The sequence below is a fragment of the Parasteatoda tepidariorum genome, chromosome 6, assembly GCF_982258835.1.
Source record: "Parasteatoda tepidariorum strain Cologne lab strain chromosome 6, Ptep-v5.0, whole genome shotgun sequence".
In the NCBI taxonomy this organism is placed as follows: domain Eukaryota; kingdom Metazoa; phylum Arthropoda; class Arachnida; order Araneae; family Theridiidae; genus Parasteatoda; species Parasteatoda tepidariorum.
The window spans coordinates 103,615,889-103,636,519 of NC_141760.1; the positions used below are offsets into that span (position 1 = coordinate 103,615,889).

The following is a 20,631-nucleotide window of genomic DNA, read 5'->3' on the forward strand; positions in this document are numbered from 1 at the left end:
ATTAACTAATAACATTTAATTTTCACTGTTTTAAAAATAAGCTTATAACAAGAAAATAATTAAAAGAATTTCAAGAATGTAGAAAATAATGTCATGTAATTTTATCTGTTTCAAAAACATACATTTATAATGAAAATACATTTTTATTAAGAAAACAGTGCTCACAATTTTACTACTTTTAAATATTCTTTCTAAAACAATAAGTTTAAATTATTTCTAAATATAATTTTTTTTTAACAAAAAAATAGCACAAATAACATTACAAATAGATTTGAATCACAACAGACAAAAGTTTTGCTTCACTAAAAAGCTCATTTTTTTAAATGAAATCTTTCATTTAAATTTTTATAACTTTAACTTTTGTTGTATTTTATTTTTTGAAAAAAATTCTATTTTTACCACTTGAATGGTGATTTTTATATCCAAAATAATCAAGCAAATGTCACCTCTCTCTATGTTTTTAATAAAAGAGAAATAATACAAATTATTAAACCTAATTGATATGTTTATAGCCAAAGTAGTAATAATAATTTTTAAAAAATAGTAAAAATATAATTTTATTTTTATTGCAGGCTTTGATGTCGTTATTTGTACTCTCTTCTAAAGATGGATGGGTAAACATTATGTATACCGGTTTAGATGCAGTCGGTGTCGATCAACAGGTTTGTAAACGTTTGCTGGCTAATTATAATTCTTCTTCCTCTTTGTTAGCGCAACAGCCCCTTACAGGCCTTGGCACCTTCAACAGCTGACAAATGCCAGCGCCTCCTATCAATGGCGACTCCTTTCCAATTTGTAATCTATAATTTGCTCTCTAAAAAAGGAAAAAAAACATATATTCTCAAGATAAGATGCTTGTTTTGATGACATTGTCAAACAATAACATAGAATTTTAAAATTGTTCTTCTTGTCTGAATGTGCTCAAATTACTTAGTAACTCATCGTAATGGACTAGCATTTTTCTAACAAAAATATACGACATAAGGATTGTGATCCTTTACTGTCATGAAAATTCTTTGAGCCATAATATCTTGAACCATAAGGCAAGGAAAATGTGTTTTATAAGGTGTTCAATTGAAACCTAACTGAATTATTGTACGGTGCAATCTATACCCTTATGCAGCTGAAACGCGCTTCTTCGATTCGATTTCTTCAAACCCGTTCGATCACTATTCGACGGTGACCGGTTAATTCAACACTGTAACATTCGGTCACTTTCGAAGTAAAAGGGTTGCCTATATGTATATATGTATCAATCATCAGCTCACGAAATTATATCCGCAAAAAGAAGTGTTTTCTAATATTCAGGGATGAGATTAGCCAAAACGCAAAAAAGCTGAATTTCCACGATAGTAAATTTTACACAAGTGCAACCCTTTAATAATAAATTCCAGACAGTTTAAGGTAATAAATAATGTGTTGACATACAATTGTGTACTAATCTATTATTATAAAAACGATTACATTGATACTTAACATTTAGTGGGAAAAAATTATCAATTTAAAAAATAAAGCTGGAAATTATATTTTTCCTCAGTTCACATAAGAGACAATTACTACTTGAAAAACTACCTGGCTTAGCAAATTAAAACTACTGAGAATATTCATTAATATTTCATTTCTTTTAATAAATACTGTTATGGGATTTATAGCAAATATATCAGTAATATTACTTTTTTAAATTATATTGGAGAAAAAAAACTTTAACAATGGACCGAATCATTATGTTCATATTATAGTCTAATCTAACTACAGCCCTCTGAAACATATCAATAACAGTGAAGTTGAAATATATAGTAACTCCTTAACATATAAAAATTGCTATTTTAGCTTGAAAAATTACATGACAATCAGCAATTGTTTAGATAATTGTTTTTTATTTGATAAGAATTTTGCATTTTATAGCATAAATAACAGCAATTAAAAATAAAATTTTGATGATGAGTTAATTAACTCTTCCCCCCCCCCAAAAAAAAAAAAATTTTTTAATTAAATCCCTTTTTAAGTGATTGCTTTTGTTTGCATTATCTTTTATGTTTGCTATATTTAGTCATTAGTCCATCTTCAAACATCTTGTGACAAATCCTATTTTTTTCTTCTTTGCAAGCACAGAATGTAAGTTTTGAATATATTACCTTCCAGTTTCTCTGATGTTTTAACACTTACATATACTAATAATCGCCGTTAGAAAAACAGTCACCTTTATAGTAACTAATTTTAAAAAAAGTTACTTCTTACAAGAATCGTAATAGTTGATCTTAAAATTGCGTGAATATGAATAACAATTATGGATTTTGAAATCACATGAATATGAAACTAGATATACGATTTTGAAAATGAGAAAATACAAACTGGGATATAGAATTTTTAAAACGCGTAAATACAAATCACGATTCATAATTTTTAGATCGCGTAAATACGAATCATGATGCGTAATTTTTAGATTGCATAAATAAGAATTATGATGCATAACTTTTAGAATGCGTGAATGTGAATTCCAATGCCTTATTTTAAAATCACGTATAAATATGAAAATCAATGTTTGATATTATAAACCGCATGAGCAAATCAACACATTGAATTTTAAACTTGCGTGAATACGAATCGCTACATAGGTTTTTAAAAAGACGTACAAACGAATCACAATATCGGATTTTTAAATCTCGTAAATAAGAATCGCAACGTACAATATTCGAATCGCGTGAATACGAATCGCAACACGCAAATATGAAAAGCTATGTTTGATATTAAAATCGTGTGAATAAGAATCGAGATATTAGCAGATTCCAGGCTTGGGACCTCTAAAAGGCTTGTCAGAAGCAGCGTCGTTTGAACAACGAAAATCGGATCTATCTGGAGGGCGGGTAAAAAATTCAGAAAATCTTATCTTGTAAAAGGGGAGAAAATAGGTCAAATAAGTAAAAATGAGAAAGGATTGGTAGCTATGTAGCTTGAATTTTCTGTTTCTCTTTGAAAATCAGTGAATTTTCTGAAAAAGCGGAATACTTATTAAAAAAAAATGAAATTTTTAGAACATCTGAATTTTTGATAAAAAAAGCTGAAATTTAAGAGATAAAAGTGAAAAAACCGGAAATCCGCTAAAAAGCGGAAAAATCTCATCCCTGAATATTGTATCAATATAGCCAAACCGAAATATAAAAACCAATAGTATGATGAGCAAAAAAAATTGAAACGAAAACAGAACATATTAAGTAAAAAATATATTTTTTGCTGAAGCTGCGTTTTTAAGATATGCGCTACTTGGGGAGGTTGTATAATTTGTTTATACCATGTTTTGAGCTACAGCTTCTAATTTATGGCTGGTTTGTTGACATTAATTGAATAGTTGTTTTATTTCTGAAAATGTTTGTAACAGCAATGTTTCATTAACAGCCCATCGTGAATTACAACGAATGGCGGCTTCTCTATTTTATATCTTTCCTCTTGCTGGTGGCTTTCTTTGTGCTCAACATGTTTGTGGGTGTTGTAGTAGAGAATTTTCATCGATGTAGAGAAGAGCAAGAGAAAGAGGAGAAGGCGCTTCGAGCAGCGAAAAGGGCTAAGAAGCTCGAGAGGAAGAGAAGAAGTGAGTATAAATAAGATCATAAAATATTTTTTATTTCAAGGTAAAACTCAACTATGTATGTTCAAGGTAAAACTCATAGTTGTCCTCAAATTCTTTTTTTTTAAAAAAGGAAGTGTCCTTAATTATTAAACGTTACATAAATTGTCCTGAAATTTTAGCAATTTTCCAAATTTTTGTTGAAGGTATCAGGAAGAATAAATAGTATTTACTTAGAAAAGAATTGAAGAAATTTCAAACTCAAAAATTATGTTTTATGCCATGAAACAAAGCAAATTATGAAATGAACGTCGAAGCCTTCATAGTACGTCAAGTATGATATTAAACTTCTTCCAGTGTTAGAAACAATTACCCTTGATTTGATGGCATATAAAAGCATTCGATGTGGAAGAAATATATACGAAATCTCTTATCTCTCTACTCCTTCCTCGTCACTGTATCATACTCTACTGTTTTTCTCAAGAGAATCATCGTATTCTGTTACTACTTAACGACTTTCCATATTTAGACTATTCTCCCTCTTTTTGTAAAAAAAAAAAAAAAAAAAAAAAAAAAAAAAAAAAAAAAAATTTATTAGAAAATGTATTTCACTTTTTTAACTTTACTAAAAACTTTTTTTAAAAAAATCTGAGTTTTCACTACACAGCCTACTTCTTTCTATGCCATCGGGAATAAAAAAAAAAATTCCAAAAAAATAGTGCAGAAGTTTGTGAAAACTATGTAGATAAATAACAATTTTGAAATATGTTATGATATATTAGACACGCTTCAAAAAAATTCAGAATTAAGGAACACGAAATCATCAATTGCTGCATATTGTTGGTATAAATTCTTGTATGTATCTTGGGTATAAATTCAATTTCGACAATGCTAAATTTATTTTCACCTAAGTCACTTAAACTCACTTTGATGCCCAGGAATCTTGTTTTATTCATATGAATGCTGATTCTCTTGTAAACGACACCTTCTTTCCATTGCGTGTGGAAATGCATTTTACCACGGTTTGCCCCTATGGGTTTTTCTAGTTTTGTTTGAATCCAATTTAGTTGAAGCCAATGAAGCTTTTAATCAGGCTAGATGAGTTAAAACGTCAACGGTGAGTAATCAATTAATATATACTATTGGTATTGTATTTACTTATGATAATAGGTGCTATTAAAAAGGTACAAAATTACTTGAAAAATTTTTGTTAGAGAAGAATTGAAGTTATAATATGACTCCCCCAACCTAAAACAATCCGAAACGGTCGCACTCCACTATTTGAAGTGACTTGACTTTGTAACCATAGTAACCGTTAGCAAGATGAGTTCTAGTGAAAGTCAAACAGTACGACCGCTAAGCCATTTTTTTCAATTTCTACTATTAGTTCACATTCTCCTTATATCTTGTTTACTACTTTAAATACTTTTTATTCATCCACTAAAATTCAGATACACTTTTTTAAACTTGAAGGGGATGATACTTGATGTTAATACAATTTTTTTCAAATATTAATTAAATTTAAGTAATTAATTTTAGTTTTATAAGAGAGAAAAAATTGTAATCATTTAATAAAAAGTAACTAAAATAAAGTTTTTTTCTGTTAACGTAAGTAGGAATGGACTTTTAAAAAAAAAATTACAGTAGGGAACCGATTATCCGGAATGATCGGGACCATCGCTATTCCGGATAACTGATTTTTCCGGTTTTCTGCATCGCTACAAAAAGCCGTTTTTTTAATTGTTAAACCAAACTGAAAAAACAAAATTTTGGATATAATCTTAAAAAGAAGAAAAAACGATGAAATACACTAATGATTATTTCCAAAATGATGGTAAGGTAAACATCTTTCAAAAAAGAAAGAAAAATCCTAAAATTTTATGAGGAGAAATGTTTTTCTTTTTTAAAAAATGGCGGGAAAATTTTTCGAATTTCGTTACGGTTTTTTGGTTTTCCGGTTTTCTGATTTCCGGATAACGGGTTCTGCACTGTATTATGTGTTTTACTTCATCTTTAACATGAACTCTAAAAATACATATCGAGTATGGTCATTACAAATCACCCAGTCTCAAAATTAACAAATTAGAAGTTAATACAATTTTAGAATCTTAAATTTTCAACTGTATCACATCTTATAGTCAAAATTTCACCATAAATCACTTCAATATCTATTTATTTCAAAGTTTTTATTTATTTATTCATTCTAGAAATGCGAGAACCACCCTATTACATCAACTACTCAAAGCCACGTCTTCTCACTCATAACATCATTACAAGCAAGTATTTTGACTTAGCAATTGCTGCAGTCATCGGGCTAAATGTTGTCACTATGGCAACAGAATTTTACATGATGCCCATGGTAAGAGAATTTCGTTCCATTATATTTTACTAATAGATATTTTGACATTTACCAAAAACTTTATTTATATATATATGTAACATAAAAAGCTTCAGCTAATCTTATGTTAATCCTTTTCTGTAAATCTTTTATCTTAATTTATTGTTCAAAACGAAATGCTCTTTCTCACATTTTAAAATTCACATCCTGTCGTTTAATCTACTTTTAGTTCAAGTATGCATTAATTACCATTTTGGTGATTATCTCTTTAACTAATTCGTGGGAAAGACTTTTTCCATGGACCTATTTAACAGACAAATTATAATTACTAAGTTTTCCCTAAAACGAAATATTTTACGGATTTACTTTGCAAGAATTTCCCTAACTTTCATTGAGGAGCACAACGATTTTGTGTCACTTTGATAACTGTTCTCTGTCCAATAATTATTAAATAAATTTTGTGCCCTCTTTCCCTGCCTAAGATCTGTTTTTATCCTTCCACTCGTCAACGGCGTTATACATATAAAAAGGAACTTGATTTACGATATCATGGTAATAAAAAGATGTTTCAGTGCATTATGCTAGTAAAAATTCCTGAAGCTTGTAAAGTACTTTTCTGGGAGCAATACTAGTTTAATGTGAAGATATATTCTTTTGGAAAAAGTATTGCTCACTTTGGGCATTATTAATCTAACTTTTAAAAAAAGTCTAACTTTTTTAAAAAAATTTCTCATTAAATGGATTGTATCCTTTTAGAAAAGCAATTATGTTCCCAATTCAAAGTTTTTGATGGTTTTTCATTGATGGATCAATGTTACCTCGATGGTAACCATCAGTAATTCCATCATGAACCATTATATTTTTTTATGGTAACCATCATCTCAATGTAGAAATTCGGACTGATTTATGATGGTATTGAAGATATATTCCCTAGAACCAACAAGAATTCCAAATAAACCATCATGAAAATGTTTAGTTGAAACCATCATGGTCCGTCATGAATTGTTCGTTGAACCATCAGAATTGTGTGTCATAGTTTCTTAAAAATGAAATGTTGGAACAATCATGGACCACCATCACCCCTATGTGGGAGTACGGATTAATTTATGATGGACCAACATAAAAAAAAAACAAATTGTTTTGATGGTAACTGATGGTTCCTGAGAACCAACAAGAATTCCCATTAAACCATCAAGGAAGTGTATAGTTGGAACCCTCATGAACCATCACGGATCATCGTGGATTATTGATACATGAGAATCAAACTTCTCCTGATGGTTAACCATCATAACATTAAAGTAGCATTTTCCATCATAGAATGATGGAAGTGTGTTGGCATATCAAAAACCATAAACGCATAATGCAAAATGTTGGAGGATGGTGACAATCAAATGATGTTGGGCCATCATGAATCGCACTGAATTCAACATAAACCATCAAACGTTTTTGATTGGACCATCAAGAATTTTGACTTGAATTGTTTTGGTACATTATTGTAAGATGCAAAATTGATATGGTAACTCAAAAAATAAGTGAATAACATATAATTGTGGTGTCTCAGTCACGAGAATTTATCAAGTAATAAAAACAAATTACATATGCTTTTGCTAAAATAATTCTTTTTAATTAAATTTCCCTCGTTTTCAGTTTTAATAAAGGATCAATTCTAATATTTTCGTATCTTTCTTAGGAGCTTGTATATGCCCTAAAGGTTTTCAACTACTTTTTTACTGCCGTCTTCATTTTAGAAGCGGCAATGAAAATTGTTGCCTTAGGACTTCGTAGATATCTTTCAGATCGGTGAGTATTTCCTATCCTATTCGCTTTTGAAAATGGTTAAAAGTCTATATTAAAAGATCTCCCAAAAAATAATCTCACACTTTCAAATAGAAAATATTTTATAATGCTTCAAACAGAAAGAAAAAAACAATTTAGTAGAATAAAACTTTCTTTAAAAGAATTATGTAATTAAAAAATGCGATGATTCTTTTAAATATTGAAAATAAAAAATAATTTTACTTAGAATTACTCAAAACTCTTAAATTTCTTATTAATTATGAATTATATTGCCAATTATGTATCAAAATATATAATACTTCAAATGTTAGAAATTGGACATTGAATTATGAAATGATAAATATTTGACACATATTTTAGACAATCAATGTCAAAAAACAGAATCAACAAGGTATAAAAGACTCTTCTGGCATTTCTGCTTTTTAACTTTTTTCATTCTATATATATATATATATATATATATATATATATATATTACAAAAATCTAGTTCATGTGGCAGTTAAAATAGTACATATGATAGTTAATATAGTATATATGGTATCGTATCTAGTACAAACTTAAAGAAAAGATAGGGCCTATCATAAGGCTTATCCAGCTGAAATGTTCTTTAGTGCGCCGCTAGGTGGTGCTCTGCACCTAAAAGTACCATTTGGTGGTTTCTAAATGTCTGTGCTTCCCAAACTATGCTGTATGAAGAGCCCACAATGGGATACCTGCAAATGACGTTGTGGGTATCTAGATCCTATTTGGTTGTTGAAACGTGGCATTTGTTTACATTAGCAATTGTTTTTTCCATTCCGTTTCGAGTAAGGCAAGCCCGTTAAGTATCAATTCTCTTAAGTGACACATTCTAAATTCTTTCACGAAGATTATTTCTCAAGGATTTCAATTCTTTCACTATATATTTACACAGAGACTTAACACAAAAACATGCCATGTGGAACATAAACAAACTAATTATGCATTGAAATTGCCAGGTACACAAAACGATCAGTCTGCGTAGGGACCGAGGGTGTGCGGTATTGGTCCTCGTTAAACTGTGCTACCGTAAAGTGCTCGACTTCGCGCGCAGGTCGACGGGCTACCGAAGCGGGGGTGCCATCCCCTCCGCAGAGGATCAAAATTGTGATGGCATGTCTTCGGATCATCCTCCGGGATGTTTCCCAGACCGTCGCCAATAGCCCATTATGCAGCTCTAGTGCGACGTAAATTAACAACAACAAGATATAATTTTATTTGAAAAAACATTATTTTAGGTTTCTGATTAAAAACAAATCTTCTTAATATAGATGGAACCAATTAGATGTTGGAATCGTAATCCTCTCCGTAATTGGTATCGTTTTGGAAGAAATGGAATCCGAAGTTATACCAATTAATCCGACAATCATTCGAGTGATGAGAGTCTTAAGAATAGCAAGAGGTAATATATCCATAAATTGCAATAATTGTTTCTTATCTATAGTTTGTCTATGGTAAAAACTCCCTCCGACACGAAGTCTGATGCTATGGAAAGAAGAATAGCTCATTTCAGGGAGGGTAGCTTCTCTTCACTCTAGGGCTAACACACTAAACCGAAGAAAAAGATTCCTTTTTTCTCACCGACCCAAGCCCAAACCAGTCCTAAACAATGATCCCACACCCCTACTTGAAATAGTTATACCTCGTTACCATAGTCACCGCCAAGGGTCCAGACGAATGGCTACGGGAGTTCTTACTTTAGACTAACTATAACAGTCATAAATGAAGATAAGGTTATGAATAAAGATACCAGCTGAGTACTCGTTCTTCATAATAACCCAATTCTACGTTACACTTTAAAATAAAGTTATTTAAATTGGTGTCTGGTCTTATTAACAGCTTTGCAATTTTTATCCTTTGGCGCAAATGACATTAATATACTATTATGAATTGCGGTTTAAGAGATTCGTTAAATGATTTCGATCTTAATTTTCAGCTTCATGCACAAAGTGATAAATGCAAAAATTGTATTTAAAATAGACAGCCGCTCGTTTGATAAGCAAAAATTTTAAATTACAGCTGTGAACTCACCGAATTCGTTATAGCAATATACTTTTAATTTTAAATGTTATTTTAAAAAAAATAATGATTTATGTTCACTAATTGATCTTAATAATATTATAAGGGAGGGACGTATTTGAACGTGGGAAGTGGCGGGTCAAGTGTTTCTTTTTAGTACATATATTTTCAGTTGAATAATTTCAACTACTTCATGCCAAGAAACCGAAATTATTGCGAAATTATAGGTGAGCGTCAGCAAACAGGGGGCTTAGCTCCCTAGCATGAGATAAAATGTTAATTTATGCGCTCAAATGTGCCTAAAAATATAATTTCACGTCCACTATACTGCTCTGAATCTATAGAGTTTTTGCTTCAGAACTCAAATTTATTTTCTTCTAAACACATTTTTTTTACTCCAAAATGATTATGCTGCTCTTTCATCTCTGTTATTGATTTTTCAAATCATTGATTATCATTTATTTTGTATGTTTATAGTACTGAAATTGCTCAAAATGGCTAAAGGTATTCGAGCTCTTCTTGATACCGTAATGCAAGCTCTTCCACAAGTAGGGAACCTTGGCCTTCTATTCTTTCTCCTATTTTTTATATTTGCTGCCTTAGGAGTTGAACTGTTCGGCCGCCTGGGTAAGAATCATTTCTTCATTACCTTAAATATCACCATTTTTTAATAATTCAATCTTTGTTATTTAGTTAACCATTCCTCCAATAAACTTACCAAATACATTTCCCCAACTCTGTAGTTCTAATTGCAAGAAATTACAAATGTATTCTGTACAAGTAATATAAAGAAAAAAAATTCATAGTCAATTTCTTAGGTCAATAAAGAAAACTTTTATCTTAGTTACTTTTTATTAAATAATTACAATTTTTCTCCCATATAAAACTAAAATTAATTAGTTAAATTTAATGAATGAATTAATAGTTGAAAAAACTGTATTAACGTCAAGTGTCATCCACAACAAGTTTTAAAAAAATGTATTTGAACTTGAAGGAATAAATAAAAAGTATTTTATTAATGATTGAAAATTTAAACGAGATATATAAATATATATAGGTAGAGTGTGAACTTACAGTTGGAATTGAAAGAAAAAAAAGACGCGTGCTATCAGACTACTGTAAAAGTATAAATTTGTTGACGTGGACCACACGTGCTACCACGTTATGTTCTTTATTGAATTTATGTGACACTGCGAATATAAAATGATTAAATATTTAAATGTTAGCAATAAACTATTTTTTTTAAATTCAAATAGAGGTACAGTACAGAACCCGTTATCCGGAAATCAGAAAACCGGAAAACCAAATAACCGGAACGAAATTCGATAAATTTTCCCGCCATTTTTGAAAAAAACAAATTTTTTTCTCCTCATAAGATTTCAAGATTTTTTCTTTCTTTTTTGAAAGATGTTAACCTTACCATCATTTTGGAAACAATCATTAGTGTATTACTTCATCGTTTTTTTCTTCTTTTCAAGATTATTTCCAAATATATTTTTTTAGTTGAATTTGACAATAAAAAAAACGGCTTTTTGTAGCGATTCAGAAAACCGGAAAAATCAGTTATCCGGAATAGCGATGGTCCCGATCGTTCCGGATAATCGGTAACTAATAGTAAGAATTGAATTAAATCGTAGACATTAATTATTTGCATAATGATTTTACTTTCCAACATTTACTTTTGAGTGTCTGGTTGTTGATATAGTCGATATTTCTGTCACAGAATGTACTGACGACTATCCATGCCAGGGTCTCGGGGAACATGCTCATTTTCGGAACTTTGGGATGGCATTCCTCACATTGTTCCGGGTGGCCACAGGAGACAACTGGAACGGAATTATGAAAGTAAGTTGTTTTTAAAAATAACGCTTATAGTTTATGTTTTTTATTAATTAATAAAGTAAAAAAATAAATTACAACGAACTAGAAGAAAAAGATTCAATAAATGTTTACATAAAAATAAATTAATACGGTTTTTCGGTCAACAAAGCACTGAAACTAAACAAAAAAAAAAGTTCTTTCAGTCGAGAAAAAACAGCTTCAGTGGGAAAAAAAAACCACTTTAAATTATAATTATCACACTTAAAAATAAATAAATAAAAAGAATTTTTCTTTTTTGGCTTTTGCAGTCCGATTTCTTAAGCTCTTTCATGGCTAATTCGATCACAAATCCGATGGTCATTTAGAATTTTAAGTACGGAAAAAAGCGGGTTCTGGTAAACCAAGAGCTGAAAAATGTTTTTAAAAAAATCAAAATATAAATGAATTATTGCAAAATTACTTAGGATTACACAGTTGATTAGTAGTCTTGCTATGGGTGTGCAGACTGCCGAAAATATCAACTGTCATCTATCAAAAGGTAACTCAAGACAGAATCGAGTTAACAAGTCTTATATACTAGTGAATGGGAATTGAATAGCTTTAGTGGTATCTACGCTTGCATTTCCCCCCCCAGCAAAATTTTATCTGTGATAGAATCCGATAAACAGATACCACTAGTTAATTCATTGCTGTTTTGTGAGAGGTCGGGTGAGCTGTATGAAAATCACCGAGCTTCGAGAGCTGGTCGTGAGAGCTGTATTAAGATCCCGCTTGTTAGTGTGCTAGCTCCAGCAATGCACTTAGCAATCGACTGTATACAGGCCTATCCGTTGTGTATGATTGATAATGAGTAGCAACAGCGCGAGCAGGACAATGTCACAGTCACAAATAGCAAGTCAGCTGTTCACTGTGAACTTATTATTGAATAAAAATTTGAATCTTTTAAGGAGAAATAGAAGATTTTAATAATCGATTTAAATTAAAATGAGAAGTTAGAACACATTTTAATGGGATTAACTTAGCAGCGAGTATGGTTTACAAAGCTAGCCATACAAGATTGCATGGAAACTAGCGTAAAGCTTACTAACTTTTTTGCATTACCAATATCTTTTGTGCTTACATAAAATATTTAAAGTTCATACAACCCACAGGACACACTGCGAGAGAACTGTGATCCGTCGAGCGACTGCATTCGTAACTGTTGCGTCTCTCCCGTGATCGCCCCTCTGTACTTCGTAGTGTTTGTACTAATGGCACAGTTTGTGCTGGTGAATGTTGTCGTCGCAGTGCTCATGAAGCACCTCGAGGAGTCTCATAAGCATATGGACGACGATATAGAATTGGACGCTGAAATTGAAAGACAGATTGAAGCCGAACTACAAGCTGCCGATAGTGTCAGGAGGAAGGTACGATTTACTTCATAATTTATCAAACACATTGAAATTGGTTAAAAATTAGGTAACGTAATTATTGCATTAAAAAAATTATCTGAACCATAGAACCAATAAAAAATTTGAAAGAACAAATTAACAAGAATTAAAATTTTTAAGTATGTTTCTAATATTCGTCTTTGAGCAGTGGTAGCTCAGGGAACAGAGCGTTCGCCTTCCAATGAGGTGAGCCAAGTTCGAATCCCAGCGATGGCTGGTCTATACGAATTCCGTACCCGGCTCGCACCGACCACATTGCCTTTGCAATCCCGCACTGTTTTTGGCACTGAGATTTACTGAAACTGCGAAACTCACAAGTCTCAGTTAAGCATTCCATTCAAACTTAAATATAATTTAATAAGTTTAAGAGAGAGAGAAGTTTGAAAAAACAAATATCTTGTAAACCGTCTGACACTTAAAGACAATACCATAAGAAATTATGAAATCGCACATTTGCAGTCATTTCTTTAATACTAAAGATAAAAGAACGCAAAAAACATCCAATGCAATAAATTGTCTCCTAATCACGAATAAAGCGCTCGGATGAAAAGTCTCTTTTTGACTTATTGGTTCTATGGTTAATAAATATCCATATACAGATCTTTCCTAAGAGTCATTTCTTTGAAGTACCAATTTTGCTTTGATCATAATTTTTTCCTTGTGCGAACCATGCATGACTAACTATACCCTTGTTCCCTCCTCTAATACATCAAGAAATCTGTTATGATAATATATGTTATTATTACCCATTGGCAAAATGGGTGTTGTTTTGGGTTTGATGGCGTGCGCACCTTATTTGGACATCATCACACTTTTCAACTGTGTTCAAGAGTAATAGTAAACAGCAGGCATGCGTCGTCATTGCATGCTTTGCTATGGAGTCCGCTGCTTTTTATAATTTTTCAGAATTCCTTTTTTTTTTTAATTTTATTATGCATTAAGTTGGTGAATTTACTTTTGAGATATGGGACCAGAGAGATCTCATAAATACTTCTTGCGTTGTGAATAAAAGAGAATTTCATCATTTGAACGATATTTTTCTTTTTATTGTTTTAAATAGGAATCAGAAATTCTAACCTACAATTCAAATTGGATCGTTTTCAATACTAATTCAGGTGAATATCACAAATAAAGAGGGTAAAAAAAATTAGACAACAACCATTTTGCCAGTAGGTATTTAAAAACACTGTTGAATTCGCTTGTAATAATTTTAAATAAGTAAGTAATTCAAAATTTTAATCGCTCAGTTAAAGAAAGACTTTTTGCAAATATTTTTCAAACATATACGAAAACTCAAATGACGACAGCATCACTTTTTTAAATAAATTCTTCATCAAGAAAGTCCTTAAAGGTTAAGATAATGAATTTGAAAAATTTTAACCATGCTCATCAATTTATAAAATACATTTTTCTACTGAAAACTGCTATGTCTAAAAACTTGGCAGAATAAATCAATGTTCTTTCTTCAACTTCATAAGGATACGTTTTTAGACAGATATCAGAAATTTGTAAAATATATTTTTCAATTGTAAACCGCTATGTTTAAAAACTTGGCAGGATAAATCAATGTTCTTTCTTTAGCTTCATAAGGATACGATTTTAGATAGAAATCACAAATTTGTAAAATATATTTTTCTACTGAAAACTGCTATGTCTAAAAACTTGGCAGAATAAATCAATGTTCTTTCTTTAGCTTCATAAGGATACGTTTTTAGATAGAAATCACAAACTTGTAAAATATATTTTTCTACTGAAAACTGCTATGTCTAAAAACTTGGCAGAATAAATCAATTTTCTTTCTTTAGATTCATAAGGATACGTTTTTAGATAGAAATCACAAATTTGTAAAATATATTTTTCTACTGAAAACTGCTATGTCTAAAAACTTGGCAGAATAAATCAATGTTCTTTCTTTAGCTTCATAAGGATACGTTTTTAGATAGAAATCACAAACTTGTAAAATATATTTTTCTACTGAAAACTGCTATGTCTAAAAACTTGGCAGAATAAATCAATTTTCTTTCTTTAGATTCATAAGGATACGTTTTTAGATAGAAATCACAAATTTGTAAAATATATTTTTCTACTGAAAACTGCTATGTCTAAAAACTTGGCAGAATAAATCAATGTTCTTTCTTTAGCTTCATAAGGATACGTTTTTAGATAGAAATCACAAATTTGTAAAATATATTTTTCTACTGAAAACTGCTATGTCTAAAAACTTGGCAGAATAAATCAATTTTCTTTCTTCTGCTTCAAAAGGACACGTTTTTAGATAGAAATCATAAATTTGTAAAATATATTTTTCAATTGTAAACCGCTATGTTTAAAAACTTGGCAGGATAAATCAATGTTCTTTCTTCAGCTTCATAAGGATACGTTTTTAGATAGATATCAGAAATTTGTAAAATATATTTTTCTACTGAAAACTGCTATGTCTAAAAACTTGGCAGAATAAATCAATGTTCTTTCTTCTGCTTCAAAAGGACACGTTTTTAGATAGAAATCATAAATTTGTAAAATATATTTTTCAATTGTAAACCGCTATGTTTAAAAACTTGGCAGGATAAATCAATGTTCTTTCTTTAGCTTCATAAGGATACGTTTTTAGATAGAAATCACAAATTTGTAAAATATATTTTTCTACTGAAAACTGCTATGTCTAAAAACTTGGCAGAATAAATCAATGTTCTTTCTTCTGCTTCAAAAGGACACGTTTTTAGATAGAAATCATAAATTTGTAAAATATATTTTTCAATTGTAAACCGCTATGTTTAAAAACTTGGCAGGATAAATCAATGTTCTTTCTTTAGCTTCATAAGGATACGTTTTTAGATAGAAATCACAAATTTGTAAAATATATTTTTCTACGGAAAACCGCTATCTTTAAAAACTTGGCAGAATAGCTTCTTATAGCAAGTGTTTTAGATAGATATCACACTAGGGGTCATACATAATTCTTCCAATATTTGTATTTCATTTTTTTTTTTTTTTTTTTTTTGTTGCAGCATGGACGTGAGAAAAGAAGAGAAGCAAAGAAGCTTGAGGAAGAAAGACAACTCGCTCACAGAAAACTTGTTAAGATGTCCTCACTCCCAGCTAACTTCATCTTCCGTTTTTCAGATGAGGGCAAAAGTAAATATTTTTAATAATACTTAGTCCATTGCTTAAAATACAATTGAAATAGTATTTTAATGCATTTTTAGACTGCTTAATTTATGCAGTTGTTAATAATTTTGTATTTTTTATTCAGTCTTGGATTTAATATATAAATACAAAAAGCTACGCAACAAAATCTTACGGCTTTATATTATCAATAAATTATTTCATTTACTTAATTTTCAAAGCTGGTACTCATATGCTATTCACCCTGCATGTATAAAGGGCTTAGGGAGATATAATAAGCCACATTTTCGAATTATGCAAGATGGTATTCTTCGTGGGGGGGGGGAACATGATTGTTCCCAAAATATTGAGATACTATTGCTGTATTGGGCTATTATCTAATAGAAATTTTGAAGCTTAGAAAGTACTTACCAGGTAACTATACCTACCAGTAATTTGATGTGAAAATGTGACCTTTGGAAAATGTGTGGCTTATCAAGGCATCGCCTTATGTCCTTCCTGAAATGGACACGTATAGTTTGTCTAAAGTAAGAACTCCCCAAGCCATACGTCTGGACTCGTGGCGGTGACTATGGTAATGAGATACAACTATTTCAAGTAGGGGTGTGGGGTCGGAGAATAAAAGGGAATCTTTTTCTTCGGTCTACTGTGTTATCCCTAGAGGGAAGAGAAGCTACACTCCCGACAAATGCGATATTGTTGTTTCCATAGCAGCAGACGACCTCAGACTTTGTGGCGGAGGGAGTTATCGTAGACAAACTATATGTAATGCTGTATAATATAAATAGTTTGTAAGCAAACACAGTCTACTTTAGGAATGCACTTCTATGAAAAAGTGGAAAATATATAGATCTATTTTTTATTGCATTAATATTCTTTATTGCATTAATATTGTATTAATATTCTTCTTTTTGTTTCAGAAATTATGAATAGAAATTGTTCTTATATTTCGCCGTAAGAAGAACAGAATTTCAATGTTTCATGCTCAATAGAACCATACTAATGGTCTCATTAACCTCAGAATTGAAATTTGTTTCGACGAAATATTTTTTTGCTTGAAACAGTTAGAAAAGTTAAATTTCTTAACACTAACTTATTAAACTTATTCCTTTATTTTGTTGAGAGCGACTGGAATGATGAGAAAAGCACTGAATAGCTCTGTTCACAATCATACATGCATTTAATCACGTAACCTGAGTAATTTTCAGCAAAATTTTAACAAAAAAAAAATGTAAAATATAAACTCTATGGAAATGTGACCCAAAGTATATCCTTAAATATATCTAGAATTAATATTGGATCCAATGAAATATAAAATAAATTTTCCAAAAATGTCTAGTAGGACGGAGATGTTTACCTGTTCGAAATAATTGACCTTTTGACTATTTAACTTTAATTCCTGGGAAAGAGGTCATTTCAGTGTCAATTCAAGGTAACTTTTAAAAAAAATGTGCAAATGTGACAGAAGATTAATTTTAATCCCAAAGTTTCTTACTTTCTTTAGCCCAAAAAGCTTTAAACAGATGGCACCACAAGTTCCTTCTCCTGTTCTTTCTATTAAATTTGCTAGTTTCGTCCTTCAATTAAAAGACATTATTGTGGACAATGACATTTTGAAAATACAGCAGTTTAATTTTTCATTCAAAAACGTTTTCGAAACATTTTGGTGCAAATTTTAATAATTTTTCTCTGACTTACATGTTTACCTGAAACGCCACCTGATCAAAGCTTAACCCTGTCCTGCCCCTGCCAGGGGTCATCCGGGGAATACTGTAGACTCAAAGTGCGCGCACGTGACTACTCAGCAAGAAAAAAGAGGATTCACAAAGCTAGGCTTGGTGACGATCCATGGCAACACGTCGGAATAATGGGTAAGAGAGGCAAAAGCAACTCCAGGGAAAACCCTGGGTGATGTAGGCTGGGCGACCCGCGCGCAAAGCAGCAACCTCACTAAGATCTAAAGATTCCCTTCCCCCAACCAGAAGACCGCAAAGAATTTAGTAAAACCTTAAAATTAACAAAAGTAGTTACTCAGTAAACAGAATTTAGGAGTTTGAGTGTTCAGACATAACAGGCGAGGCATCAAACAAAGAGAAACGCCATCTGATGGAAAACTTTTGAACTAAAATAAAAGCTATGGAAATATTTATACCCTGTCCCATTTGCAGCAAGAATCACTTTTATTAATTTCATCGTTTTCCCGTCATAAATTTTTGAAAACTGTCAATCTGTTTTGGGATATCTTGTATCATGTCTAATTTTAACACTATTTATTACGCTGTTTTTCAATCAGAATAAATGTACGAGAAGTTGAATTGATAAATAATACCTAATCTTGCATTTCAGATACTTCCATAGATCGAACAGCTGGTGCCCACTACAGTCCACTGGCAACAATATCAGTGCATGAAGATGATAACGCCTCTCCAACACTATCATGGCCGATTTCTGCTCTTAATGAAGCCAAAAATAGGCGTCACACAATAGAGACCGGTGATGCCGAAGACAGACGTCCAATGTCTCAACTGAGCCCTACACCTTTGGTAGGTAGTGTCATCAGCCTTTGTAGTTCTGGCCTATCAGATGGAGGCTCCTACAAATCTCCTCACCAAACGAAAAAAGTCTCACTAGAGAAGCAAGCCACGCTGAATAAATATATGGGACCACCCATACGCATGATCAGTGCCGAATCCAGTGATGATGCAAGTGCCCCATCAGTGACTGTCATTGCAATTGAAAATGATGACGATGATGAAAGCCAGGCTTGTGGAGGTAGTGCTGCTGAAGATGTTAGAAATCCTCTGGATGATGAACTGTCTATATGCGATGTTGTTCTATCAGATGAAGATGAAAATAATGAAATTAACTTAGACGACAATGGATTGCTATGGTACATTGAAGAAGAAGAGTCAATGACGTCCACAAATGGCTTGCTCAGGAACTATCCTGAATTGCGCTCTCAACCGGGCTTAGATACTGTGTCTTGGACAGCTTCGGACGAATTTTCGTCTACAACCATATCCGGAACGCTTTCTGGTGCTGACGCTGTTCCAGGAGAAGAACAAAAGAAACTTCCGGAAGATGGGGAACCCTCCACTTTTCCACAACCGTCATCTTCCACTCAGTGCATATCGATATCCCAATCGTCGTCTCTAAGAATGTTAGAACTTGAAGATGCCGGTGAAGAAGAGATGGAGGACGTCCTCGTGGTAGATCCCAACGATCAAAAAGCTGTGCTAGTCTTAGGCACCAGACGATGCAGCGGAATGCCAGTGACTAGCGATGACAATATTGGACACTGCATTACAAAACCACCGGATGAATGCTAACGATGTAGACAAGACCCGTAGTAATAAGTTCAGTGTTCCACTTTCCCTTCTAGTAATTCTATTTTTTGCTTCTAAGGCCCATATATTGAAACAATCAGTTTAATTTTGAAAAATAAATACAAATGCTAAACCTTTACCTAAATTAAAAACTTTAGCATGATTACCTAAATACTTTTACAAAAATAAAAATAAAATGCTGAGTTCATTTGTTTTGATTTAGAAATTCCTAAATTTATCATTATATCTCTTTCATTATATTAAATATTTAGGTATTACTTATATGCGAAAAGAAAACATTTCTTAATTTACAGAACTATTTTAGCAATCAATTAGAATCGATAAATTTCCATCGATTCTAAATTCAAATGCCACTAATTAAAAAGAAACTCTGGTAAACTTGCTGGTAACATTATAAAAAAAATTTTCTTCAGCAACTTTAATTAGATTATGTAACATCATAATTTGAGTTGTAATGCAGTTAGATTCAAAATTTTCAAAAACTACTATAAGCCAATGTCTCATACTGAAACAAACTAGCAAAACAAACTGTGAGAATTTGAGGCTACTACTGAAGTAGTTTCACCAGCATTTAATGCAGAAAATATTGAATCCAATTAATAGGGTCTAATTTATGAAAATTAATCTCTCTAGTAGTAACACATAAAAAATTTCAAGCTTTATAATGCTTGAAATTAAATTGAGTGGGGGTAAATTAAAAATGAATTTATCATACACACATTGAAATTTCACTGTTACATAATTTTAAATTATGCAATCATTGTTACATAATTCAAACACAAAGAAATATTGCTGTAAAAATACTGTATTGCTTAAACACATATTTTTTTTTTTTTTTATTAGAAATTGTTCCACAACTTTAACGAGCATAAAGTAAAGAACTTATCTGAAACTTTTAACTACGGGTCTGCTGATGGACTTAGCAAACAAAATTTTCAATATAATCAGTAAAAAAAAAAACGACTATTATCATTTTTCGAAAGTGTACAAAAGTGATGCTATTGATGTTGCATCTTTTCTATGTGATGTTGTATTTGTATGTCTTTTCACTGTACATAATGTAAGTAGATAAGCACCAAGTAGAAAAAATGCGGTTTTTTTCTAGAAAAAAAAAGTGTCAAAATGTTTCAACTGTAGTTTGAGACAGCGATCAAACAGATGCAGATATATTA

The 20,631-nt window shown here is 31.4% G+C and overlaps 1 protein-coding gene across 1 annotated transcript in view; it reads left to right on the forward strand.

Annotated features, from left to right (window-relative positions):
- The window catches only part of LOC107441470 (voltage-dependent T-type calcium channel subunit alpha-1I), a 325,335-nt gene extending 305,089 nt beyond the window's left edge, over positions 1-20,246 (forward strand). Inside the window, exons 25-34 of the mRNA XM_087166313.1 lie at positions 573-662; positions 3,394-3,586; positions 5,770-5,921; positions 7,591-7,700; positions 8,988-9,118; positions 10,213-10,362; positions 11,459-11,580; positions 12,708-12,962; positions 15,995-16,121; positions 18,459-20,246. Coding sequence (XP_087022439.1) covers positions 573-662; positions 3,394-3,586; positions 5,770-5,921; positions 7,591-7,700; positions 8,988-9,118; positions 10,213-10,362; positions 11,459-11,580; positions 12,708-12,962; positions 15,995-16,121; positions 18,459-19,441 — 2,313 coding nt within the window. The 3' untranslated portion in view covers positions 19,442-20,246. The remainder of the gene's footprint in view (positions 1-572; positions 663-3,393; positions 3,587-5,769; positions 5,922-7,590; positions 7,701-8,987; positions 9,119-10,212; positions 10,363-11,458; positions 11,581-12,707; positions 12,963-15,994; positions 16,122-18,458) is intronic.
- Positions 20,247-20,631: the final 385 nt, after the last annotated feature.